This window comes from Polypterus senegalus, unplaced genomic scaffold (assembly GCF_016835505.1).
Source record: "Polypterus senegalus isolate Bchr_013 unplaced genomic scaffold, ASM1683550v1 scaffold_3052, whole genome shotgun sequence".
In the NCBI taxonomy this organism is placed as follows: domain Eukaryota; kingdom Metazoa; phylum Chordata; class Cladistia; order Polypteriformes; family Polypteridae; genus Polypterus; species Polypterus senegalus.
In genome coordinates, this window is record NW_024378541.1 from 9,480 (window position 1) to 32,665 (window position 23,186).

The following is a 23,186-nucleotide window of genomic DNA, read 5'->3' on the forward strand; positions in this document are numbered from 1 at the left end:
TGTGAGGAATTGACGAAGACCAAACAACACAAGCAGCCTTGATAATAAAGCACCTCCATTTATTCAGAGTAAAAGGCCATTCCATATCACTCTGACTGGACAAGGAAGCACCGGGTCCCAAATTAGCACAAATAAAAGTGACACATTTTCTCTCATTCCCCGATTAAGTACAAGGTCATGCCATTTCAGGTGCTCCCCAGCCCACACCTTGGGTCCAGGATGTCAGACCAAAGGAATGCTCCCTTACATGGTCACTCTAGCTCTGAGCTTCTCCCTCACATGGTATTTCCTAAAACTGCACTGCTCAAGTCCATATGTAACACTTTAATTTAGATTTCTGCAAAAACTCATCATGACTTGATTAAAAAACAAACAAATTCTCAGCACCCTTACCTGACCATAAAGGAAAGACATTCCTGTAGTTTCTCATTGTAACCCACCCACTCTTCTAAAATTCTGCATGGCAAAGTTCATATATAACCTTGCTGGGGGTCCCAGAGAGCTTGCATATTAAACCTACGGTCAGACATCCCAGCCTTAGTCTGTACCACCAGACAATCATTAATTAACCGACAGAATAATCCATGATTTACAGAGATGAGGTGACTGGACCCACTGGACCGATGACCACATGCTGCCTTGCTCAGGCTGCACGCTTCTTGTAGTTTCAGACAGGGGTTCCTTCTAATATAAGGGGGTTCATAGCAGACTTTCCACTCTCTGCCTTTTCCATCTTCAGCCACTGCATTTTGAGCTGGTGCTGCCGCACAGCATCAGCCACACGGGCATCAATCATGGCTTCAGTCAGAACGCCATCTTCAGAAGCATACGCGGCAGCCTAGGGAGATGACAACATTCCCTCATATCATTCCTGTCTCACAAAAGTGTGGCTCAACATCCAGTGCAGGCTTCAGCTCTTAACACAAGCAACTTACCTGCCAAGCAACGCCCAACTTGGAGATCTCTCTTCCAGACATGCCTTCAGTCACTTTGGCCAGGTCTGAGCATTTCAGACCATAGTCAAACTGTGCAACCTTCAGCCTCCTACGGATAGAAGAGGGACATTAATCTGAGGGTGCAAAGAAAAGTCATCGATGATCAGAAAAATTCCAACTTGTAGGCAACACAGAGAGCACTCTTAGACTTAAGGAAGGACACATGCAAGCGTATGTATGCTTTGTGTGTCTTGGCAATGGAAGAGATGGAGCATCTGTGACACTTACTGCTTCCCCTCAGTTGCAGGCTTCAGGACATATTTGTCAAAATATAGCCTTACTAGCCGCTCTCGTTCTTCTAGACCTGGCAGGGCAAAGTTCACAATCTCATCAACCCGGTCATTGATTGCCCAGTCAAACTGTTCTGGTTGGTTACTGGCCAGCACCAGCATGAATCTAAGAAGGACACAGAAAACAAATGGTCAGAAAATACCACTAGGAGTACCCATCACTCCAAAAACCCAGGGCCAGGCCTTCATCCATCACGCACTTTTTGCTCTGCTCTCCAGTTCTGTACAGGAATGCATTCAGAGTGGCTCGAAGATCCTCACTGATTTTCTCCTACAAACCAAAGGACACCAACTGAGCACAGTCAAAACGTTGTGGCCACGTAGTCCACCATGGCCTGTGTGTAGGCTTTGCCTACCAAGCAGTGCATTTTTGCCTCATTTCAATCATTTCTGTAAATGCGTTACTCACCGTTGATCTCTTGCGAAGAAAAGCATCTGCTTCATCCACAAACAGAAGTAGGCTGTGAACAAATTTAAGGGGCAGTTAGCACCCTGCACAAAATGGTCAGTCTTCAGGCCTATAGCAGCACATACAGTAGCTACAGGTCAGGTTTTTTTGTGTTAACATTATATTTCACTTACCCTCTCTTGCTGGTATTTGCCCAGTCAAATACTTTGTGCATTGCTGTGACGCCATCTCTTCCCATGGGAGCAACATCTCCACCTGTCATTATGGCATAGTCCATACCAGAGTGCATGGCCAGTTTCTGAACAAAAGATCAGAGAATTGTTAAATTGTGAGTAAAAGAACATCTATAGGTATAGATCAATGCTTTCTGATAAATTAAAATAAAAAAAACTTTGGTAATGTCTATATCAGACGATGCTCAGGAATTCAAAATATGACCACACACACAAACATCAAAATTGGGTCCAAAAGTCTAGAAACAGAGTGGCATCAGCAAGATCTTAGCTTATGGATAAGATCACGAAGAGAAATCCTTCAGACGTTTCCTCCTCTGCTCATCAGAAAGTAACCCTCACGAGCTGCCTTAAGGGGTTGGCAGTTGCCACAAGATGGCAGAAGTGAGGCTGATGCAGGGGATCTGCTTACATCTGTCTGATAAAGAGGAAGGACATGAAGAATACCAGGACCACGAGTTGAAAGAAGATACCATCTCAGTCCTGCACTTCCTTCAGCTGTATACAAAAAGGAATTTGGCACACTGAAATAAAATAGTTGTTTTGTCTCTTCTGGCTAAAGATTTTATTCTTGTATATACTGGATTCACAAAATCAACTTAAGCTAAGGAACTCCATTTACACACGAGAGTCCAACAAGTTGGCAGTTTAAAATACATCAAGCAGAATCCATACAGAGGTTAGCAATTGAAAATATCCTTAAGATAAAAAAGAAAAAAAATACAGAAGTGACTGAAGTGGACTTTTCTTTTTTCAAATTCAATTGTCTTAGTCATATTTATTAAGCTTTATAAAAACAGATTTTGCATGATAAATGAGAAAACAGCCGAGTAAAAAAGGCTTTTTATGAGCACTTAAAGTGTATATACGCAAATCGATCTACTTGCTCCTTTTATTTATAATTATTTCCTTAACATGGCGATTATGTTCTTTTGGCATCCTATAATAACACTTCAACAAAAAGATCACTTATCAACAGCCCGACACTAGCATGGGCATGGTCCAACTTCAGAGTGGCTACTTAGCCTAATCTATAGATCCTTTGGGAAATTTGAGAAAAACTGGTGCAGATACGAGGAGAAAATGTAAACTCTATACAGACAATGGCTGGGTATGGGATTTGAATCCAGGGCAATGGAGCAGTGAAGCAGCATTAACCACTGTGCCACCTCAATAACTGTTCTAAACATCAATACATGTAATGTCTTCAATACTGGCAATAGCAGGCTACTACAGCACCACATTGATTTAAATAATTACTAATGTTAAATCAGCTTAATCCAGAGGTAAGAGACTAGCATCAGGCACAGTATAAGAACCAGAATGCAAGTTCATTGCAAGGACTTTTCATCCACACAGAGGCTAACAAAGGACTGTCAATGAGTGTAACACACATGCAGACATGAGGAATGGCAAGCACCAGACAGACAGTTACTGGTCAAGGGATTTGAACTCATTTGTGCATCACTGTGTTAATTTCAAAGTCAATACCTTTGTCTGCATTACTTGATCCTGCTCTTTTTCTTTGTTAGGTTATTTGACTTGTTCATTTTTAGCAAAACTAATACCAACACAACAGATACATAACTTCCTTAATGGAACAAAAGAAAACAATTCCAGTCTGGACAAGTACTACAACTGTAATAATTCAATGAATGCTTTAAAGTGTAATTAATATGCATTTGCTTAATGGCATCTGCTGCTAGAAGCTTAGCTAGGAATAGGACGACGGAGATGCCCCAGGAGCCATCAAGACAGGATGTGTCAAAAGTAGGTTTCTACAGCAGCAATTAAAAGAAAAAGGAACACAAACAGAAGCCAGATATGAATAAATAAGATGAGAAATAGGACCTGCAATAACTGAAGCATGAGACTTGAAAGAGAAGTGGGAGTAGGATCAAGTTCGGAGGTGGATTTTGACTTTAACTCAGTGATGTACAAATGACCCGTAGTGGCATGATATGGGAGGTTGTGCAAGTAAGATTATTGGGATTGCTACTGCCTTCATTAGGATGGAAGAACAGTAAGAAAAATGGGGTTTATTTAAAGCCAACAACCAGTTGTTTAACACCCTGAGTTCTGGGTATGTCATAGAAGAGGAAGCAGCAGGCATCTGTATAGTTCTTAGAGGAGCAAAATAATAAAGTGAATTAGAACAAATTTAATTACATTGAGAAACTATGTTATCTGGGCAGGACAAAAAAAAAAAAACAAAAAATCAGAAAAGTCCCAAGTAAGGAGGCCTGTAAGGATATCAAAAAAGTAGGTGGAGTGATAGACTTAATATTATGAAATGATATTGTAGTTTTTTTTTCCCCTCCCTGGTTAAGGGAAAGGGAATGCAAAAGTCACATTACATGGAAAGCTCATCCAAGGAAACCCAAGACAGCAATACCCATCAAGTCAAAAAGAACAAATCACATTTAATACAGGACCTTGACTATGGGTAGGAAAATTGATATATGGTATCAAGTTAAAACATTCAAAAACAGGCAAAAATTTGTTTAAAAAAAAAAAAAGTATCCATATCCATCCATTTTCCAACCACGTTTATCCAAAAGAAGGTCACAGGGAAGCTGGAGCGTATCCCAGCAACCATCAGGGAAAGTCAAGAACAAGACCTGGACGTGGGGCCACCACATCACAGGGTTTAGTATCTACTGTATATCTGTATTAAAAAATTATATAAAAAAAAAAGTAAAATCATAGTAAGGTATACAAAAAAGAATGTGTAATTAAATTGTTTATTTCAAACAGAATAATAGTTTAAATTTTAAAGAGGGTGATACTCTACCACATTCTGCCCAGAAACAGAGGAGGTACCACTGAATACCCAGTACTCAAAGGATGTCACATTGAGGAAGGCATCTTCACTATTTTTGTTACTACAGAATACAGTGACCAATCCACTGCCCTTACTCTTCAAATGGGGGTTGTGTACAAAATTATATCCCTAAAATGTTGGATTTAAATGATCACAACTTCCTTGGTTTATAACACGTATCAGAAATCAAAAATAAGTCAAGGCTTTTCTGGATAATTAAATCACAAAGGGATGATGCCTTATTCATAAGGGATTAGCAGTTTAACAAAGCAAGTCTGCCACGACTAGGAGCTGCAGAGGGCCTAGAAGTAGTTATTTTCTGCAGAGGACAAAAAAGACTGTTAATTCCACATGTGTTAGCTGGCACTGTAAGCCTAGCATTGAAACAAAGATACCGAATGCTGGAAAATATTGATAAAATTATTAGTGGAAGAAGACTGATGCACATAAAAGTGACATCTGGAAGACCTATAAACATATTGTGAGCGTAGTGCAATCCCATAGTAGGAGAAAGGATCATGTGAAAACTTGATCCGGGTGCACGTTTGAGAGTCTGGTACACTTTATCTTCAGAATCAATTAAATATTTAGCTTTGCTCATTCTATAGTACCTTTGAAGAGCACAAATATAAAATCAATCCTGTCATACGTACCTATCAGCATTAAGTACTATTGTCTGTACATACATTGTCACTGACTGAATAGCATGTTTATGTGAAAAGATGGAAACATTAATGTAGTCCCTTGGTGCATTTAATAACTGAATATGCATATCTACTGTATATAGTAATAAACAATAAGTTATAATATGTGTAGAATAGCTAAAATCTGCCACTCCTCATTAGAAAACTCACCTTTGCAAAAAGTGTTTTTCCAGTACCTGGAGGGCCATACATAAGGATATTCCGGTACAGGCCACGGTTTTGTCGTGTGTTCCTTGTTGCTATGGCAATATCTCGCACCCTCTCCTCCAGTTTGGGCTTAAGAAACAATTGCAGAATCATTACCTCATGTTCATTAGGAGATCTGGTAGTAATAATGGGAACGTTAAATACCTACATTGAGGACAACACCTTCCAATGCATCCTGTGCTTTACTTAGGATCCTTTTTCCCACCTATAAGAACAGTAAATATTTACAGGAAAATAGTATGAGATGACCAAACCGGATGGTAAATACAATACAACATGCAAAAGTTACATACCTTAATAGGGTGTTGGACTGCCTCTGTGGCTGTAATCCTAGAGGTTTCTCGCACTAATGATGGTTTTCCCAAACGAGCTTCAATGTATCGTCCCAAAACAGCTGTAGCATTTTTTGCAGAGTAAATACCCACTGCTAACAAAGTTAGGCCAGCAACCTGGAAATAGAATGTGGTTTCAGAAAACAGTACACATGAATTCATGAATGAAGTATAAACTCATACAGATTATGGGTTCCGTCTCAAGAGACAGTAGTGGAAATTTACAACGTAAGTCAGAAAGGATAACAGAGATCGAACAAGGGACACTAGGAGCATCCCCACCTTGTCCAACAGAAGTTTGGTGCAGACAGAAACAGAACTACTTTACTGGCTATCAATTACACTTCTGTGGGCTGTGCAAGGCTATACCATGATGCATACTTTCATTTTGCACACTAGTTACTGGGTACTTTATCTAAATAAGCTCAAAAAAAGCATGCGTAAATGATTCAAAAGAAAAACTCAGTCAAGCTACGGATTACAAATGTGTACCTATGAATATCTTCTTATATAACCCGTTACCGTGGCTGCTTGTTTGTCTGTCCTGTATTTTAAATCACCTGTAGCTCGCAATCTGTTTCACCTATTGACTTGAAAGTTGGTACACATATACTACGTGACGTCTACTATCCACTTTCGGGGTGATGATTTTTATTGCTCTTTTTATTTTATTTTATTGTAGAATCAACTCTTGGCAGCACGGCGGCCATGTGCCGCATGCATATGGGCGTCGTTCTCATTCCTTACCACCTTCGCTAATCATTCTTGAGGCAAAGAAGACTTAAGTGCCAGCTTAAGTGAAAAATTAAAGGAAACATACTAAGTAATTGCAACACAAAAACTAACTTAATCAGTTTCAACGCGAAAAAATACCGATGAAAGAAGAGAAGCAGTGGGCTGCAAGGGTGGAGAAAAGAAGAGCTGCTCAGGAAACAGCAAGCACATCAACCTCTGAGCAAACGAATGTTAAACAGACAGAGGAAGGGAATGAAAACTAGGAATGCTCAAGTCCAGTGTATTCACTGCACATTATCGTGCAGTACGCCATTACTGGTAAATAATGATGTATAATGTTGACCATGTTCAGCTGTGAAATATGTCATGCTTGATGCAAACCTGCAGTATTTTCAATGGAAATCCTGTCTCTTGAATATGGTTGTTATTATGCAAATGTTTAATTAAGGATATATCTGGTCCAATCAGACCAAGAAAACAATGATAAAATGACACTCCCAAGGATACATAGTTTCTCAGTATAAAAACAATTATTTTTGAGTTAATATCTTTCAAAAAGATTCTCAAACTCATTACTACTTGTGCCCGACAGGAAGAAATATGCCACCATAAAGGATTTTTTTAATATTTACAGGTTACTTACATAATGGGTTTTGTAGTGACGGCTCAAGAACAACATTTGTAATGTTTTCAGAGATAACAAAACTTTCTGACAGAATGCTTGTTTATGGACACCAACGCTGGGCCACAACAAAAAGTGTAAAAATGTCAAAAAAAAAAAAAAAAAATCACGTTATTTGTGTTGTAAAGTAATACTGAATGACTTGTGGATTACACAACAGGCAACCACGTGCATTATTTTCTTACTAGCTTGTTCCCAGGTGAACATGCTTCCTCTGATTGTTCAAAATATTTAATGATATTTCAGAAATAAAATGCATGTTTCTTGCCTGTTATGAGCACATGACTTACTTGGTGTGTGGATTATGTGATATGAGGATCAAGAAATTGTAACAGAAAAAAAAAAATTTTGGACGGAGTATTCCTTAAAAACTTCATAAAAACTGACTTTAGACTCAGATGTGGGGTAACAAGGATGTATGATTGTCAAGTACCCTGTCACTATGTGTTACAGTAGAGGGGATTTAAAACTAATGACCATAAAACTTTGACATTGACACAGAAGAATAGTGTGCCTAAAGTGCAGTTCAAAATAACTAAATGCATTTAATGTTATGTATGAAAGGTTCTCCTTCAAAAGGATACAAAGACTTCTGGATATGCAAGTAGATAACTTTATTACATCTTCAAGTTTGCATCTTTGTTCTGAAATGAGATGGGCTAAAAATCAAAAAAATTGAATGCAGAGTCAGGAAAATCTTACCGTGGCTGTGACCTTATCCCAGTCAGAAATGAAGGCTCTAAATCCCTCTCCAAACACCGTTCCAGCTGTCCTGCAAATATTCATGTTTTGTTACGAACTAGGCAAAGTTAATATCTCAATTGCAGATCATAAATTTAGCAACCAATATGATGGTTAGTCTCTATGCTAACACCTCAGTGACTCACTGTATTGACTCCAGCACGGTCTGCCTGTGCTCAGCAGCCTTCAGACGAATTTGCTCCCGGATTATATCTGCATTCTCACGCTCTACTTTGGCTCGTGCCCTGGCTTCAGCTTCAATCCTCAACATCTCATTTTTGTGTCTCAGTTCCATCTCATGTTCAATTGTGGCTACATCAAAAAATAACACCAACTTAAAAAAAGGCCTAGCTGATGAGACCAGTGATGCTTCATACACAGTTTTTGGCTATTACCTTTCCGCATTGCCTCCTGCTTCTGGACAGATTCCTCCTGCTTCCTTAGATTTTCCTCATTAAGCAGTTGCTGTGCAAAAACACGCTTCATTGAAATTTGTTCAAAAAGGAATAAATTTACTGCTTGTCAATGATCATTCACAATTTCATTTACCTGTTGTCTTAACTGTTCTTCATATCGTTGCCTTGCCAGTTTGTCTTGATATTGTGCCCTCTAGAATAAGAAAATTAGAGTCTCAACATGAGCTACAAACGCCCATAACAATTCTTTGTGTCCGTCACTCCATCCATTTGCGTGTGTGTGCCATTCTCAAATGTTGTTTCACAGTATGACTTGCCCCAACCCAATACCTCACCGCCTGATGCTGCTTGGTCTCCTCTCCTAGCGTCTTCCTGCGTTCTTCAGCCTGGGTTCGAATCTGTTCTATTTTCATCTGTTCAAGAGCAGCATCATATTCCTATAACATAAACATAAGAAGCAACTCTTAATTCAAAATATGTATTAAAAAAAAAAAAAAAAAAAATCAAACAAAACCAAATAAAAACCCTTGACAGCATCAAAATAACTATTAGGCATTACTGGCCCAAAACAAAAATGATGCAGGTACTGACCTTGATTTCTTTTTAATCTAAAAAAATCAAAACATTACAACAGAACACACTTTAATCAAACAAATAAGAATAACGCACACTACAATAGGCTTCAAAACCAATCCAAAGAAAACAAAAACACAGAAATCAACATTCAGCCTCCACCTAAAAAATACAGAAACATGAGTAGAAAGCCCCAACTAACATTAGTTCTTTATACCATATCTGACAAAATAGGTAACAAGAGATTTTATCACAGTTCTGCTGTGCTTACTTTAAAATTATATTGATTAATTCTTACCATGTTCTGGAAACTTTGAAACATATCCTTTTATGAAGGATGCAATTTTTTTTTTCCAATTTAAGATAATACAAAACATCAAATCCACCTTCTACAACTTACAGGGAAAATTAAGTTTTTCAGCTGAACAAAATAAGTCTACTCGCTAGCAATGTGATATAGGATATTAAAGTTGATTTCTCATAGGGCTTTTTAATACTGTATAGTAGTATTCCAATTTCTGTGGTTATGGCATTAGTACTGATTTTAAATTCAAGGCTATCTGAGAGATATGTAAAGACTTATGCCCAAAATTAAAATTCATGTAAAGCATTTCCTAATACACATGGTCCAGAGATGCTAGCTCTAGAAAATGCTCACAGGTTTGGATCACGCCACGGGTACATGTTAGATAACTTTCAACAAGACATGCACGATAGATGAAAGTTTGATTTATGGTGTGCTTAGTGCATACGGAACTAGAATGTACTCTATGAATGACTGAGCGCCATTCATTTTATTATTGAAAAAAATCCTTTAACATTGATCCCTTGGATCATTAAAGGGTAAATTTCTTAAACTTTCTGTATATACTGAAGTGGTGCTGCTCAAATCTTCACTCACACTAGCCAATTTCATCTCTGCAACATATATAATTAAGAGGTATGGAAAACAGAGCAAGTTTCCTTTAAAAAGTTTCTAATTTGTACATAGAAAAAATATTTTTAGGTGGAAGATTACATCTGGAGTTTACTTGTTTAAAAAGACGCAAATACATCATCAAAATAAATGTTGCAAACATTTTCCATAGGTTAATTACAAAGTAGGTTATAGAAGGTTGATAAAGGTGATTAACGTGTATAGGGGCACCAGACGAGAGCTGCTCTGCCTCAACACTGACCTTGATCTTGCTCTGCTGCTCCATCTGCAGGGTTGTTTCCTGCATGTGTGCCAAGTTCAGTGCCTCTTTGGCATGACCTATAGTGTGGGATAAAATAACACAACTTATTCATGAAAAGTTTCTGCAAACATACAGAGGGTATACTACATTATCTACCAAAACATTTGATGTTTTATCTCACAGAAACCTAGAATCTTATGTTTAAAAAGCCGATCCTTGTCAGTCTCTGCTGATGTATTTCTTTAAAAAAAATCTACAAGCACAATATTACTGAGTAGTCTTTCTCCAGATACCACTGCCTGCTGTACATATCAAGCTTATAGATTTAAAATTAATAAGATAACAGGAACATTTATGGCTGATTTTAATCACTCATCCCAAAAATATATTGCAAATTCAGAATCTTTCATATTACTGTTACACCTTTATTAAAGGAATTTACATTAAATTATTCTTAGACAAATTTCAAACTTATCACTTTATACTACGGTGTAAAGGTTAATTACAACTGTAATCATGTTTATAAAAAAAAAAAATTTAGAAGAATTTCAGTGACCTTTCATCTCAGTCACCAAACAGAAACAATCTTAACTCATGTTAGAGAAATATTCCTATATTACCGATCAATGTAGGACACAGTAAAATCATTACGCTTGTAGACTTAAGTAAAGACTGTCATACTACTGACCACGGCATTCTACTACACAGCTTTGACCATCAAGTTGGATAGTCAAGCACTGTTTACTTGTCAAAAAAGTCAAAATATATACCATGTGCAAATATAAAATGTTATTCCTCATTTAGGGATTGTGCTTCCCTGATTTCCCAGCTAAGACAAATTCTATTTCGCCCTCTTTATTTATTGCCACTAGGAGAATGTCATGTAGTAACACAGTTATATGACAGTTACCCTCAGCACTATTTTTAAAATAAAACCAAAATTAAATTCTTCAGTTATGTCCTTATTTAAGAGCTTTAATAAGGAAGAACAGCAGACAAGTGAAAATGACCTGTCCTTGGGTCTGGGTGGGAATTCTTCAAAAGGCAAAACACTACTGCAAACAAAGGTTTGCCTTTAGTTTGGTTGAATCTACACAAAACTGAGATTTTTCTAGGATATCGATCTAACATTTAGGACTTTAAAGTCTTTCAAAACCAGGCTTTATGTTATTTTATTTTTTACATTTTATTAATTTCATTAAAATCAAATAACATTACATACACATAACTCAAGATTTACAAAAAAAAAAAAAAAGGTTCTAAACAAATCAATACCCATCCCTGAGAAAGAGAGCTAGGCCAGCAGTGTAAAACGTTATGCTAATAAAGATAAGTGAATAGATAAATTAATAAATTAATAAAAATAGTAAAAGAAGGGAGAGAGTCTGCTTCTTCATTTTAAATGCTTATTCTAAATTGTTATTGATTAGATCCTGCCAGGTTTTGAAAAAGGATTGTACAGATCCTCTTAAGTGCGAATTTAAATTTTTTCCCAGTTTCAAATAGTATACAACATCAGTTATCCACTGACTTAGAATAGGTGAGTTAGGATTCTTCCAATTGAGCAAAAGAAGTCTACATGCCAAAAGTGTAGTAAAAGCTATCACAGTTTGTTTGTCCTTCTCCACTTTAAGCCCATCTGTAAGACCACCAAACATAGCTGTTAGTGGATTAGGAGGGATTGTGACACCAAGGCTGTCTGAAAGGTATTTAAAGATTTTGGTCCCGAATGATGTTAATTTTGTGCAGGCCGAAAACATTTGGCCTAGTGAGGCTGGAGCCTGATTACAGCGTTCGCAGGTTGGACCTTGCCCTGGAAACATTTTGGACAATTTTAAACAAGAGATGCATTCGATATATAATTTTGAGTTGAATAATTCTATGCTTTGTGCATATGGAGATTGAGTGAATTCTGTGCATTGCTACTTTCCACTCCTTTTCTGAAATGTTGAGTAAGAGATCCTTTTCCCACAGTTCTCTTGGATCTTTGAAAGTGAGGGACTGTAAAATAGTTTTATATATTATGGAAATGTCTGGGTCCTCGAGACTGAGCAATATTTTTTTACCGGCATAGAGGTAGGTGGGATGTGAGGAAAATTGGGCAGGTTATGTTTAACAAAGTTTCTAATTTGAAGTTAGTGAAAGAAATGTGTTGCTGGAAAGTTAAATTTGGAGTGTAATTGTTTGTAGGATGCAGACGTTGTCTATGTAAAGATCTCTAAGTGATTTAATCCCGAATGTTTTCCAGGCATTAAAGACTGCACATGTTTGAGTGGGTAGAAAAAGGTGGTTCTGTTGTAGAGGTGCCACAGACTTGATGTTATTTTAGAAGAATAAAGTAAATAGGACTGGTGAGCTTGACTGGGCTGAATGGCCTGTTCTCATCTAGATTATTCTAATGTTCTCATTTCAGCATGCAGATATAAATTCTCCAAAAACAAAATATTAAAAAAAGGCATTTTTTAAACATTTGTACCAAGCATTATGGACCAATCACATTCTTTATTGTCAGGCAATATGAAGAATTGTGTATAATTCAAATAAAGGATCATAACTAAAACTACTACTTACAACTGTGTAGCCCCACACCAGACACAGGCTTTCTATAATTTGAAGTAATTCTAAAATATCCAATTTAAGATATTATGTCATAGTTTTAAGATCACCAACACTACCACTTTCAAAACATCCTTACAATATGTAAGCCTACAGTTCACATAGCATTATGAAGCCAAAAAAAAGGTCTTCTTAGTACGTCAAGATTAAATTAAACAAGCATAAGATTCACTAGGATCACTACATCTCTGCCATGGAGTACTTGTTCATACTACAGATGGCCCATTGGTCGGAAGCTTTAGCATAAAACAACTTACATTTCCCTGAGACTTTTTTGTTTTAATAATCGCAGCAACAATGATAATTTGACGTTCTTAATTTTTTTCCATTTCATGAATCCCGCAAGAAGCACTTGCCATTTTAGTCAAATTATGCTTCATGAACTTGGTGTGGAAGATCAGAAATGATGCCTTGTCAGCAATAAAAAAAGTTTGTCATATTTTACCAAAATTGTTAGCACAACCCAACAGTGCAATATACACTGCTAGGACTGTGGTCTCTTTCGCCATGTGATATCAGAGGTTTATTTTCTTTGGCATGTGTGTAAACTTAATTTACCTTTTTCTCCCCCATTTTCAGATGGCCAGCCGCCTAGTACTAGTATATTCATGCTTTAAAATTATATTAACTTTTAAGAACATGACAAAGTCAATTTATTAAAAGAGAATACTTTTTATAAACATACAGGTTTTGAATTTTCTACATGTTTTCGTATTGTACTTTATTTGCAAACAAACAGAGTCCTGACCTTGTAAACTCCAAGTATAACGCACAAACTAAATATTGGGCGAGTGGCTACATTAAAAATTCTATATGTAAGCTATATTAAATCACTAATTTCTTATCTGGAACCATCGTTACCCATCAACTGCTATGCACGAAGGTGCCTTTAAGTGCCTACACATGGACATTTCTGAAAAAATTTGCAAGGGAAGTAGGGGGTCAAGTCTACTGACTTCAAACCCTGAGGCTGTGGCTTCAAAGTCTGCTACTGACATCGTGTGACCATGAGCAAGTCACTTCACCAGCCTGTGCTCCAATTTGAAAAGTAATGCAACCAATTTTATCTATCTTTGTGAATCAACTTGAATAAAGGAGTTAGTCAAATAATAAGTATTATGATTATTATTGACAATAAACTGTTTTAACCACAAACACGAAAAATTAACTGATCGCTCGTCACTTGTACAGTTTAAGCTAGCGCCCTTCTAAATTATGAATACCTTAACATCTATTTTATTTTATAACCCGCTAGACGCAATTACGGAGTCGATGAAGCAGGGGAAAAGGTAGCCAATCCATTTGTGATGCCCATCACATAATCTGACGTAAACTCGCCCCTTGTACCGCCCTAAATGACCTTGGACCAACAGCACATCACATTAATATAAAGAATACATAGGAGTTCTTAGCACTTCATGCGCTAACAATTTAAGCAGACCCTGAACTCTGTTCGGTTAACTGAAACGTTTTCCCATTTTCGCCACTAAAGATCACAAGGTTTAACTCACGGGACTGGTCGAGCTCCCGAGCCGCTTTGGCTGCCCGCTCTAATCCCGTTGGATCGAAATTGCTCCATTTATCCTTGGGTTTATCCTCTCCGCCACCCCCAGATCCTGCCGGCGGTGGTACAAATGGAGGTACGTCTGCTGGAGGTGCAGGCTGGCCCTTATTGATGCCGAACAACCACGACATGCTGCGGCTTTTCGGCTGCCGGACTATTCAAGGAGACACACGTGGGCCAAAATCGTAGTACGCATGTGTCAGAGGCCGACCCACGGTTGGTCAGGAAGCTGCAGCTATCAGGGGGTTGGCTAGTATTTTACTGAGCCACGCCCCACCGCACTTGAAGCAACGGGGAGAAAAGTGGGACAATATAAGCGTATCTCGCTTTCGCTTAAAGTTAGCGCAAAGGTAAATACTTCGAGAAATATAACCCGAAAGCAAAATAAATGCGGTAGGAAGCAAATAGCAAACCGCAATTGACAAAATCAGATCCATTTATTACTCACTCATCTCAGGAGTACGATATTTAGTTGATTTCCAGTATACAGGGGATGTACACATCTACATGCGGATGAGAAACATAATTGTCTTTTCGTTATCGGTCGAGGCCCGCGTTACCAATTACCGCCAGCGATGCTACTGTCCAGCAGGTATCGGCAGAAACTGTCCTAAATGTTAAATACTGCATCATCAGCACATATGCTCCGCAAGTGGAATGTGAGATAGAGGAGAAGGAAGATTTCTGGAGTAAGTTAGACGAAATGGTGGAGGGCATACACAAGGAAGAAAGAGTGGTGATCGGAGAGAATCTTAATGGGCATGCTGGCGAAGGGAACAGTGGTGATGAGTTGGTGATGAGCAGGTATGACATTAAGAAGAGAAATATTGAAAGACAGATGGGGGTTGACTTTGCGAAAAGGATGGAAATGGCTGTGGTGAATGTATATTTTAGAGTGGATGGAGGAAACTGCACACTGATGGACTATGTCCTATTTAGGTGACACAATGTGAAGAGACCTTAAGGTGTTGGCAGTGAATGGTGTAGGTAGACAGCATTGATTGGTGGTATGCAGGGTGAATTTTGAAGTGAAAAAGAGGAGAGTGAGAATGGAACCAAGGATCAGGTGGTGGAAGCTGAAAGAGCAAGACTATTGTGTGAAATTCAGAGAGGAAGTGAGACAGAAGCTGGGTGGTGGTGAAGACATGATAGATGATTGGAACACAAGAGCTGAAGTGGTAAGGGAGAGAGCTAAGAAGGTGCTTGGTATGACATTTGGACAGAGGAAGGAAAACAAAGAGACTTGGTAGTGGAATGTGAAAATACAGGAAAGCATAAATAGGAAGAGGTTAGTAAAAAGAATTGGGGTGACCAGAGAGATGATGAAAGCAGACAGTTGTACAAACAGATGAAAGGTGAAGAGAGAGGTGGTGAAGGCAAAATCAAAGGCGTATGTCAAACTATATGAGAAGCTAGACACAAACGAAGGAGAAGAGCCCTTGTATCGATCAGCCAGGCAGAGGGACTGAGAGGGGAAGGATGCAGATGGAAATTTGCTGACAAGAGAGGAGAGTGTGTTGAAAAGGGGGAAGGAGCCCTTTGAAGGACTTATGGATATAGAAAATGAGAGAGAGTGTAGGTTGGATGAAGTGGAGGCAGTAAATCACAAAATACCGAGGATCAGCAAGGCCGAAGTTAGGGAAGCTAAAAAAGAGGATGAAAAGTGGAAAAGCAGTTGGCCTGGACGATATACCAGTGGAGGCAGGGAGATGTTAACTAGAAACTAAATCTTAAAAAGCAAGAATGTCTGAAGAGTGGAGAAGTATATTAGTACCAATTTTCAAGAATAAGGGAGATGTGCAGTGCTTCAGTAACTACATGGGTATGAAGTTGATTAGCCACACCATAAAATATGGAAAAGAGTGATGGATGCTAGGCTGGGAGAAGAGGTAGCGACCTGTGAGCAGCAATATGGTTTAATGAGAGGAAAGAGTACTACAAATGCAATGTTTGCTTTAAAAGTGTTGATGGAGAAGTACAGAGAAGGATGTAAGGAACTGCATTGCATATTTGTGGACTTGGGGAAAGCATTTGACAGGATGCCATTGCCAAGAGAGGAGTTATGGTACTGTATGAGGAAGTCGGGAGTAGCAGAAATGTATGTGAGGGTGGTGCAGGATATGTATGAGGACAGTGTGACTGTGGTGAGGTGTGTGATAGGAATGACAGCTTGGTTCAAGGTGAGAATGGGATTACATCAAGGATTGTCTCTGTTTCCTGATTGCAATGGTGATGGACAGATTGACAGATGAAGTCAGACAGGAGTTTCTGTGGACTATGTTGTTCGTGGATGACATTGTGATCTGTACTGAGAGTAGACAGCAGGCTGAGGTGAACCTGGAGAGATGGGAGGACAAGCTGGAGAGAAAGGGAATGATAGTCAGTAGGAGTACATGTACATACAGTAAATTAGAGGGAAGGTGGTGGAAGGGTGCAACTGCAAGTAGCAGAGGTGATGAAGGTAGATGAACTTAAATACTTGGCTTCAACAGTCCAAAGCAATGGACAGTGTGGCAGAGAGGTGAAGAATAGAATGCTGGCAAGGTGGACTGAGTGCAGATGAGAGGCAGGAGTGAGTATGATAAAAGAGTACCTGCAAGAGTGAAAGGGAAGGTCTATAAAATGGTAGTGAGATTAGCTATGTTGTATGATCTGGAGATGGTGGCACTTACAAAAAGACAGGAGGCAGAGCTGGAAGCCGCTGTCAAATTTCACAGTTTCGTGCAGCTTTTGGGACTCACTGCAACATTTCATTCGACAAAATCATCCTCCCTTTTTCCTGTTGAAATTTCACTCCCACAACTTTACAGAGCATTCAAATGCTTGCTACCCACTTGTAGAGGTGCAAGCTCCCCACCCCCTGACTGTTTCTCACAGGCAGTTGTGCGGATCTGTCTCTCTCTCTCGAGTGTAGTAAAGATGTACTGGTGAGCGACATTTTCTCTTTCTGGAGTCAAGCCAGTCTCTAAAAACACTCGCATTCACCCCCAGAGCAGCTGGCTGTGTTCACATCCACTTGAATTATGTCATTTGTTAGGCTTGCAGACTCCCTCCCACAGGTTGCTTTTCCCCAAATTGTATAATTACAAAGAAACAAAAAATACTGCTTGTACATTTGGTTCAAAATGAAGAAAGCTTGTATAGTATGTTAAAGTGAATCAGTTTATTTAGTCTTTTTTACATATTTTTATAATAAAAAATAAATTTTTTAGAAAGAATTACTGTTAGTGTACAACATTAAGATTCAGCTTGTGCTTTAAAGTGTTTCATATCTTTTACTTGGGAACCTCGGCTGGCGCTTGCATCTGCTGTTGTTGGGATCGTGACCTACCCTCAAGGGGTTAACAGAAGTGGACCTTGCCAACTGAAATTGCATCATAATTACATGATACTGCACAGCATACAGTAGTCAAACAAAGATAAAGGGTCACAGAAAATGAAGCAGGTTCACCTTTAGATCTTGGCAGGCGGGTAGAGTGACACACTAGAAGTAACTGTCTGTCAGGCTGTTTGGGACAAAGGGGTTATATTAGGCTTTTGGGGCTACAGGCATAGATCAAGAATGTGAGGAAATGTCACACAGTAATTGAGTCCCTTTTTTAACTACTTTGCTTATATTATCTAGTTGCTTCATTGGCTCAGCTGAGAGTGAAGGTGCAAAATTTCATTCAAGATGCCTCCAGGATCCAGTGACTGACGTGAGAAGGAAAGTGCAACCATAGTCCAGCTTGAAGTCTCTCTCTCTCGTCTTCTTACTGTTTAAACCATTAAGAAGGGTGGTGTGACCCAAGAGCAAGTGCCAGGGAGCCTACAAGGAGAAAAAGGAAGTTAGAATTTCTACTTGCATGTCTGATGGGCAGCCGTGTGATATGTTAAAAAGAGGAGGATATCTGCTGTTATTTAAACACACGCATCAATTCAAGAGTGCAAATAAGCCAAGTTCTGCTCTCTTACTATTTTAATATGTTTTGATTTAGTTATATTATGCAACCTATAAAAGGGAACATACAAGGAAAGAAGGCTATCAAATGGTAGAAGCTTTAAAAGATAGATTTTCTGGGTCAGATCATTTTTATAGCAGTAGATGGTGGGTCCTGGCCTCTGAGAGGTGCACATCATTGTACCTGGATGCAGACGTGTTGTCCTGCAGCGACGGTGAGCTGGACTCTCTTCATACATGGCACTGACGCACACCTGCACAACGGAGTCAGATTCTGGTCCTCTGAACAAACTGGTACGTGCCGCAGAAGGCAAACTATGGTGGACAGTAGGATGAGCAGGCTCAGGGAGACTTGTGCTTGTCAACCACCGGCATCTCACTTTGTAGCCCTTCACTGGTCCTGGAGCCTCATCCCAATCCACTCGGAGCATCCCCGGACTTATTGGCATGAGACGCAGTTCTTCAGGCTCTGAAAGAGAGACAGACATGTTCCAGACGGCCTGTAGGTGTTGATGGACTGGGTAAAAAGAGATGATGTCACTCACCATCTTGTGTGCAAGCTTTAGCGGACAGTGCTCGCTGCTGTCCTGAGTGGTACTGTGCAATGACCGTCACAAGGTATGAAGTGCTGCTTTGCAAATTTCGAAGGACTGTGGAATTCTGATTGTGGCTCACAGTGATGGACTGGGCTTCTCCACTTGGAAGGGGTCCAAATAGCACCTGGAACTCCTGAACAGAGTCAGGTAAAAGAGGGGCCCAACTGACCCTGAAACTACTAGGTTTGGAATCGGAAATGAGCAGTTGTGTTGGGCTGACTGCCTCTGTGGGGGAAAGCAAATGCTCATCTTACTATCTTCACATGATTTCAATGAATGGTACATTGAGTAACAAAAGATGAGATGAAGAAATCAGATCATGCCTGGACCATACAGTGAGAAAGTCTTACCTTGAAGAGTGGTAAACTGAACACTAAGTGATTGGATATGCTCATAGTTGGACTCGGGTATCAAAGTTGCATGGTACTTTGTGCCAGGACTCAAACCATTCAGCAGTGCTGAAGTGTCACCACTGTTTAGCTGCAAGGTGAATGTTTGCTGCTGTTGTGTAGAAACTGGACTATACTGTAGGACATAGAAATCAGAGGGTGAAGACAGCATGTTGGGCCAAATTAGCCGGGCACTGTGTGAAGTTATGTCCACTGCAGAAAGCCGCCGAGTTCGTATGACATCTGTAATCAACAACAGGATGATGTTTTTGAAAATGTTAAGATTAGTTAGTAGTTGATTTCTCATGACAGCTTTAAATCTAAGCAGTGTATGGTGATGTTTTGAAATTTCATCAAGCTCACTAATTTTAGTTAAGTGATAAATGCTTATTAAAATGATAGAACACCATTTAATACCGTAGCATAAACCATTTACTATAGGACAGAGATCACAATATAAGCCTATACTAATGTTTTAACCTGTGTACTGAATTTCTGTTACAAAAGAAAAATAGACCCAAGGCCGAAAATGAACTATCAATTTTAATATAGACCTTCCTATTCTGTGCTCCAACTATCTTCAAGGGGTTGGCACCCAAAAACTGCCATTTGGATACTTTCATTTCAGTTAAGGCACTCAGAAAAGGTACCTGTGCAGCCTAATTCTGACAAGAGTTTATTCTGCTGTTACACCAGCATCCTCTCCACCGTGTCCAATTGCAGGTGACCTGTCCACATCACAAAAAAATTAATATTTGTCTGTCATACCTGTAATTGCATTGCGTAGATCGTCTTCAATGAGCTTAAGGTCATCAACATCCACAAAGTAGAGATGCTTGTCAGTTGGGGGGCTGACCGCAGTTGAAAACTCCACGAAGTTCCCCTGTCCAGTAGATACAATCAGAACTACTACACCATCATCCCGCAGAGCAGTCATCGGCCCAGTTACCGATTCGGATGACATGCCATCAGTAACCCATACTAGAACCCTTGGTACTCCAGGACGTGATCCAGCACGATCTTGAAATCCATGATCACGGGCCCATATTACAGCCTGGCCTGTGTTGGTGTCACCCCGTGGTTGTTTCATTTCCTTAAGTGCTAGCTGCAATTCAGCATTGGTGGTGTATTCGGAGAACAGAAACTCTGGAATGGGCTGAGTGCTCACATGAAGGACGCTAACCTGTACGTCTTTTGATCCAATTGTGTACGGACGCAGCAGTTCACCCAAGAATGTCTTCACCTTATCAAACTCGTAGGATGATACACTGCCTGAGGAATCCACTAGGAACATGACGTCACCTTCACAGCAGCCAGCCATCGACCCTGAGAAAGACATTAAAATAAGGTCATCTGCTAGAACACACAACGGCTGTGTTGAGCCTTCACTATGTGTCCCATTTTTATTTATTGGTGCATGTGACGCCTCCAAAAAGACTAAATTTTTCAGCTCTGCCTCTCATCTGCAGAATCACATCTGCAAAGGTAATGACAAAATATATTACATCTACTTTGTAAGGGACAGGCCTAAACATAGAAAATGCCTACAATCTGAAATATATGGGCCTTGAAACAAATGATAAAAGAGTGTGGGGGCTCACCAACTGGAGGTAATATATTCCTGCTGTAGAGATGATTTCACGATGATTTCAGCTGGACCCTCGCCAGAAGTTATAAACTGCTTGGCTATGGATATTTAATTACAAAGATTGGCATAAGTGAGGCCCTCGTTTAGGGTAACTGTATGACTACTGTATTTCACATACTGAAATTCAGGTGGTGGGTGCCACTCTGAAGATTCTAGATCCCTTCATCGGGACAAAAACTAAATCTATACTAGAGATTGTGTGGCACTGACCGGATAAACCCAAGGTGTTTTAGAAGATGACATGGTTAGGTACATGGAAAACCCTGTGGGATTCTGCAGATCTCTAAGTAGGTCAAATCAGAAGACACGTGCCATAACAGACAGTGGAGTGCACCTTTACTTTAAGAAAAAAAAATGGACTCTTTGCCTAGCACAAGTGAAATCCTGAGCTAGTTTACTTGCTGTGAGAGATGTCCTTGTGATGATCTGCAAAGATGGACTTGGGGATAATGAGAAGAATCCAGGAAAAGGTAAGGTAATCTAGATGTGACTGATTACTGGATTGAAAAGAATGAAACCCAGGAAATGCTCATTCCTGAAATATACGGCTGGTAATAATTCAGTACTCTGCACTTGCAGAAAATGGCCATTTAGACAAATGAAAGTGGGACCCTGAGTCAATAAAAGCTATTGTGCTATAGCCAGATATGGGAAACCAGTTTGGAAAATTAGTTACACATCTGAAGAAAATGAAAAGTGAGCTGGAGACAGCAGACCACCTGATCAGAAGCAGACCCAGGATTAGGAATAATGAAGTACACAGGTGGACATAAAGAAACTTAAATAATACCGGACAATGAATGCAAATATGTGTTTGGTGTGTGTGTGTATTTGCCCTGCAATGGACTGACACTCTGCCCAGGATATTTATCCTGCCTTGCACCATATGCCAGCCGGGATAGGCTCCAGCTCCCCTGACATGACAGATCAATGAGACCCAAGAACTCAAGAAACAGTGGGATGCGAGCCTGGACATGAGACATACAGCTCACCACATTTTCTGCCAATGACTTCCTCTAACAACAGTGGGGTTTTGATTTCAAAGAAATTGGGGCATCAGGGACACATTGGGGGACTCATTTAAAAGGTTGCCAGACAAAAGGAGACTCTAAACACCCCGTAGGTAAGGGAGGAGAGGCTCCCTAACCAGAGGTAAAGAGATACTGAACTGGGCACAACTAAGCACAAAGGTGGAGATGATTAAACCATCTCAGGATATGTTGGACTCTCAGCTTTTAGAGGGATTCAAAATGTAGTAAAGCTGGGTTCTGAATTTACAAATACAAAAAGGGTCCGAAGTTACGTTTCTGGGGTAACCAGACAAGCGTTTATTCTAAAGAAGTATGGAGACATTGGGACGGGGGCAGTAACTCATTCCGGCACAGCTGATAAAACCTGATCAGGACGTGCTGGACTCGAGATAAGGGTAACATATCCGAGCCAAGAAGAAGCGAGTCAAGCATATCCAGCTCACTCACACGGTAATAAATCTTAACAGGCATTCAGTCGTTTCCAAGTCTCTATTTGAGAAATCCCCGGGCATCGCCCCTCTTCCCCAATCGGAGACGTCGCAATCCTCGAGCGAACCCCCTCCTCAAGTTACCTGGCACAGGTGGGCGCGCCGAGGTCTCTGCGCCCTCCAGCGACCCGCCGGCGACGACGAGAAGCGCCCAGATTAGCGCAGCAGTCAACGACATGACGCCAAAGCTGGTAGCGACCACTCAAACGAGAGTCCATCCATCGGGGCTCCGCGGCGCAGCTTAAAACTTCGACAACCTCCCTATGCGTACGGCTCCCCCCTCCCTCTCCGCTGCGCACCCTGGCAGACCCGCCCCCTTGAGCACCTGCGTATCCCTCAGGGTCCCATCGCCTGTCCGCTATCCTCGTTACGCGTCCCTGTAAACAAGACACACGGGGACAGTGCGGCGTGTTTGTGTCCTGCAGACATCTGTAGGCACTTTGCACCTGAAAGACCCCCAGGCGATGTAAACTGTTTGGGACGATCGGTCCTGTTGCGCCCCCCACATTAGCTCCGAGGCAAGCAGGGGTGTCATCTCCAGACTGCCTTCAGGCTGTTTTTTACAGCATGGGGGAAGTCTTCTGGAAAGTTTAAA

General features: G+C 40.1%; 2 protein-coding genes across 2 annotated transcripts; both read right to left on the reverse strand.

Annotated features, from left to right (window-relative positions):
* Positions 1 to 37: 37 nt before the first annotated feature.
* atad3 (ATPase family AAA domain containing 3) lies at positions 38 to 14,683 on the reverse strand. The gene is made up of 16 exons (XM_039742542.1): positions 14,447 to 14,683; positions 10,320 to 10,396; positions 8,904 to 9,005; positions 8,702 to 8,761; positions 8,548 to 8,617; positions 8,299 to 8,464; positions 8,114 to 8,183; positions 5,956 to 6,111; positions 5,811 to 5,867; positions 5,606 to 5,731; positions 1,868 to 1,992; positions 1,695 to 1,746; positions 1,486 to 1,556; positions 1,224 to 1,391; positions 936 to 1,044; positions 38 to 838 (listed from the first exon to the last, which is right to left on the reverse strand). Exons 1-16 carry the CDS (start codon positions 14,628 to 14,630, stop codon positions 668 to 670), a joined length of 1,764 nt encoding a protein of 587 aa, XP_039598476.1. The 5' UTR covers positions 14,631 to 14,683; the 3' UTR covers positions 38 to 667.
* A 3,000-nt stretch (positions 14,684 to 17,683) lies between these two features.
* LOC120519605 (von Willebrand factor A domain-containing protein 1-like) lies at positions 17,684 to 22,862 on the reverse strand. Its single transcript, XM_039742544.1, has 6 exons — positions 22,676 to 22,862; positions 20,193 to 20,750; positions 19,386 to 19,667; positions 18,985 to 19,260; positions 18,624 to 18,908; positions 17,684 to 18,307 (listed from the first exon to the last, which is right to left on the reverse strand). The coding sequence occupies exons 1-6, from the start codon at positions 22,767 to 22,769 to the stop codon at positions 18,267 to 18,269; spliced, it is 1,536 nt and encodes a 511-aa protein (XP_039598478.1). The 5' UTR covers positions 22,770 to 22,862; the 3' UTR covers positions 17,684 to 18,266.
* Positions 22,863 to 23,186: the final 324 nt, after the last annotated feature.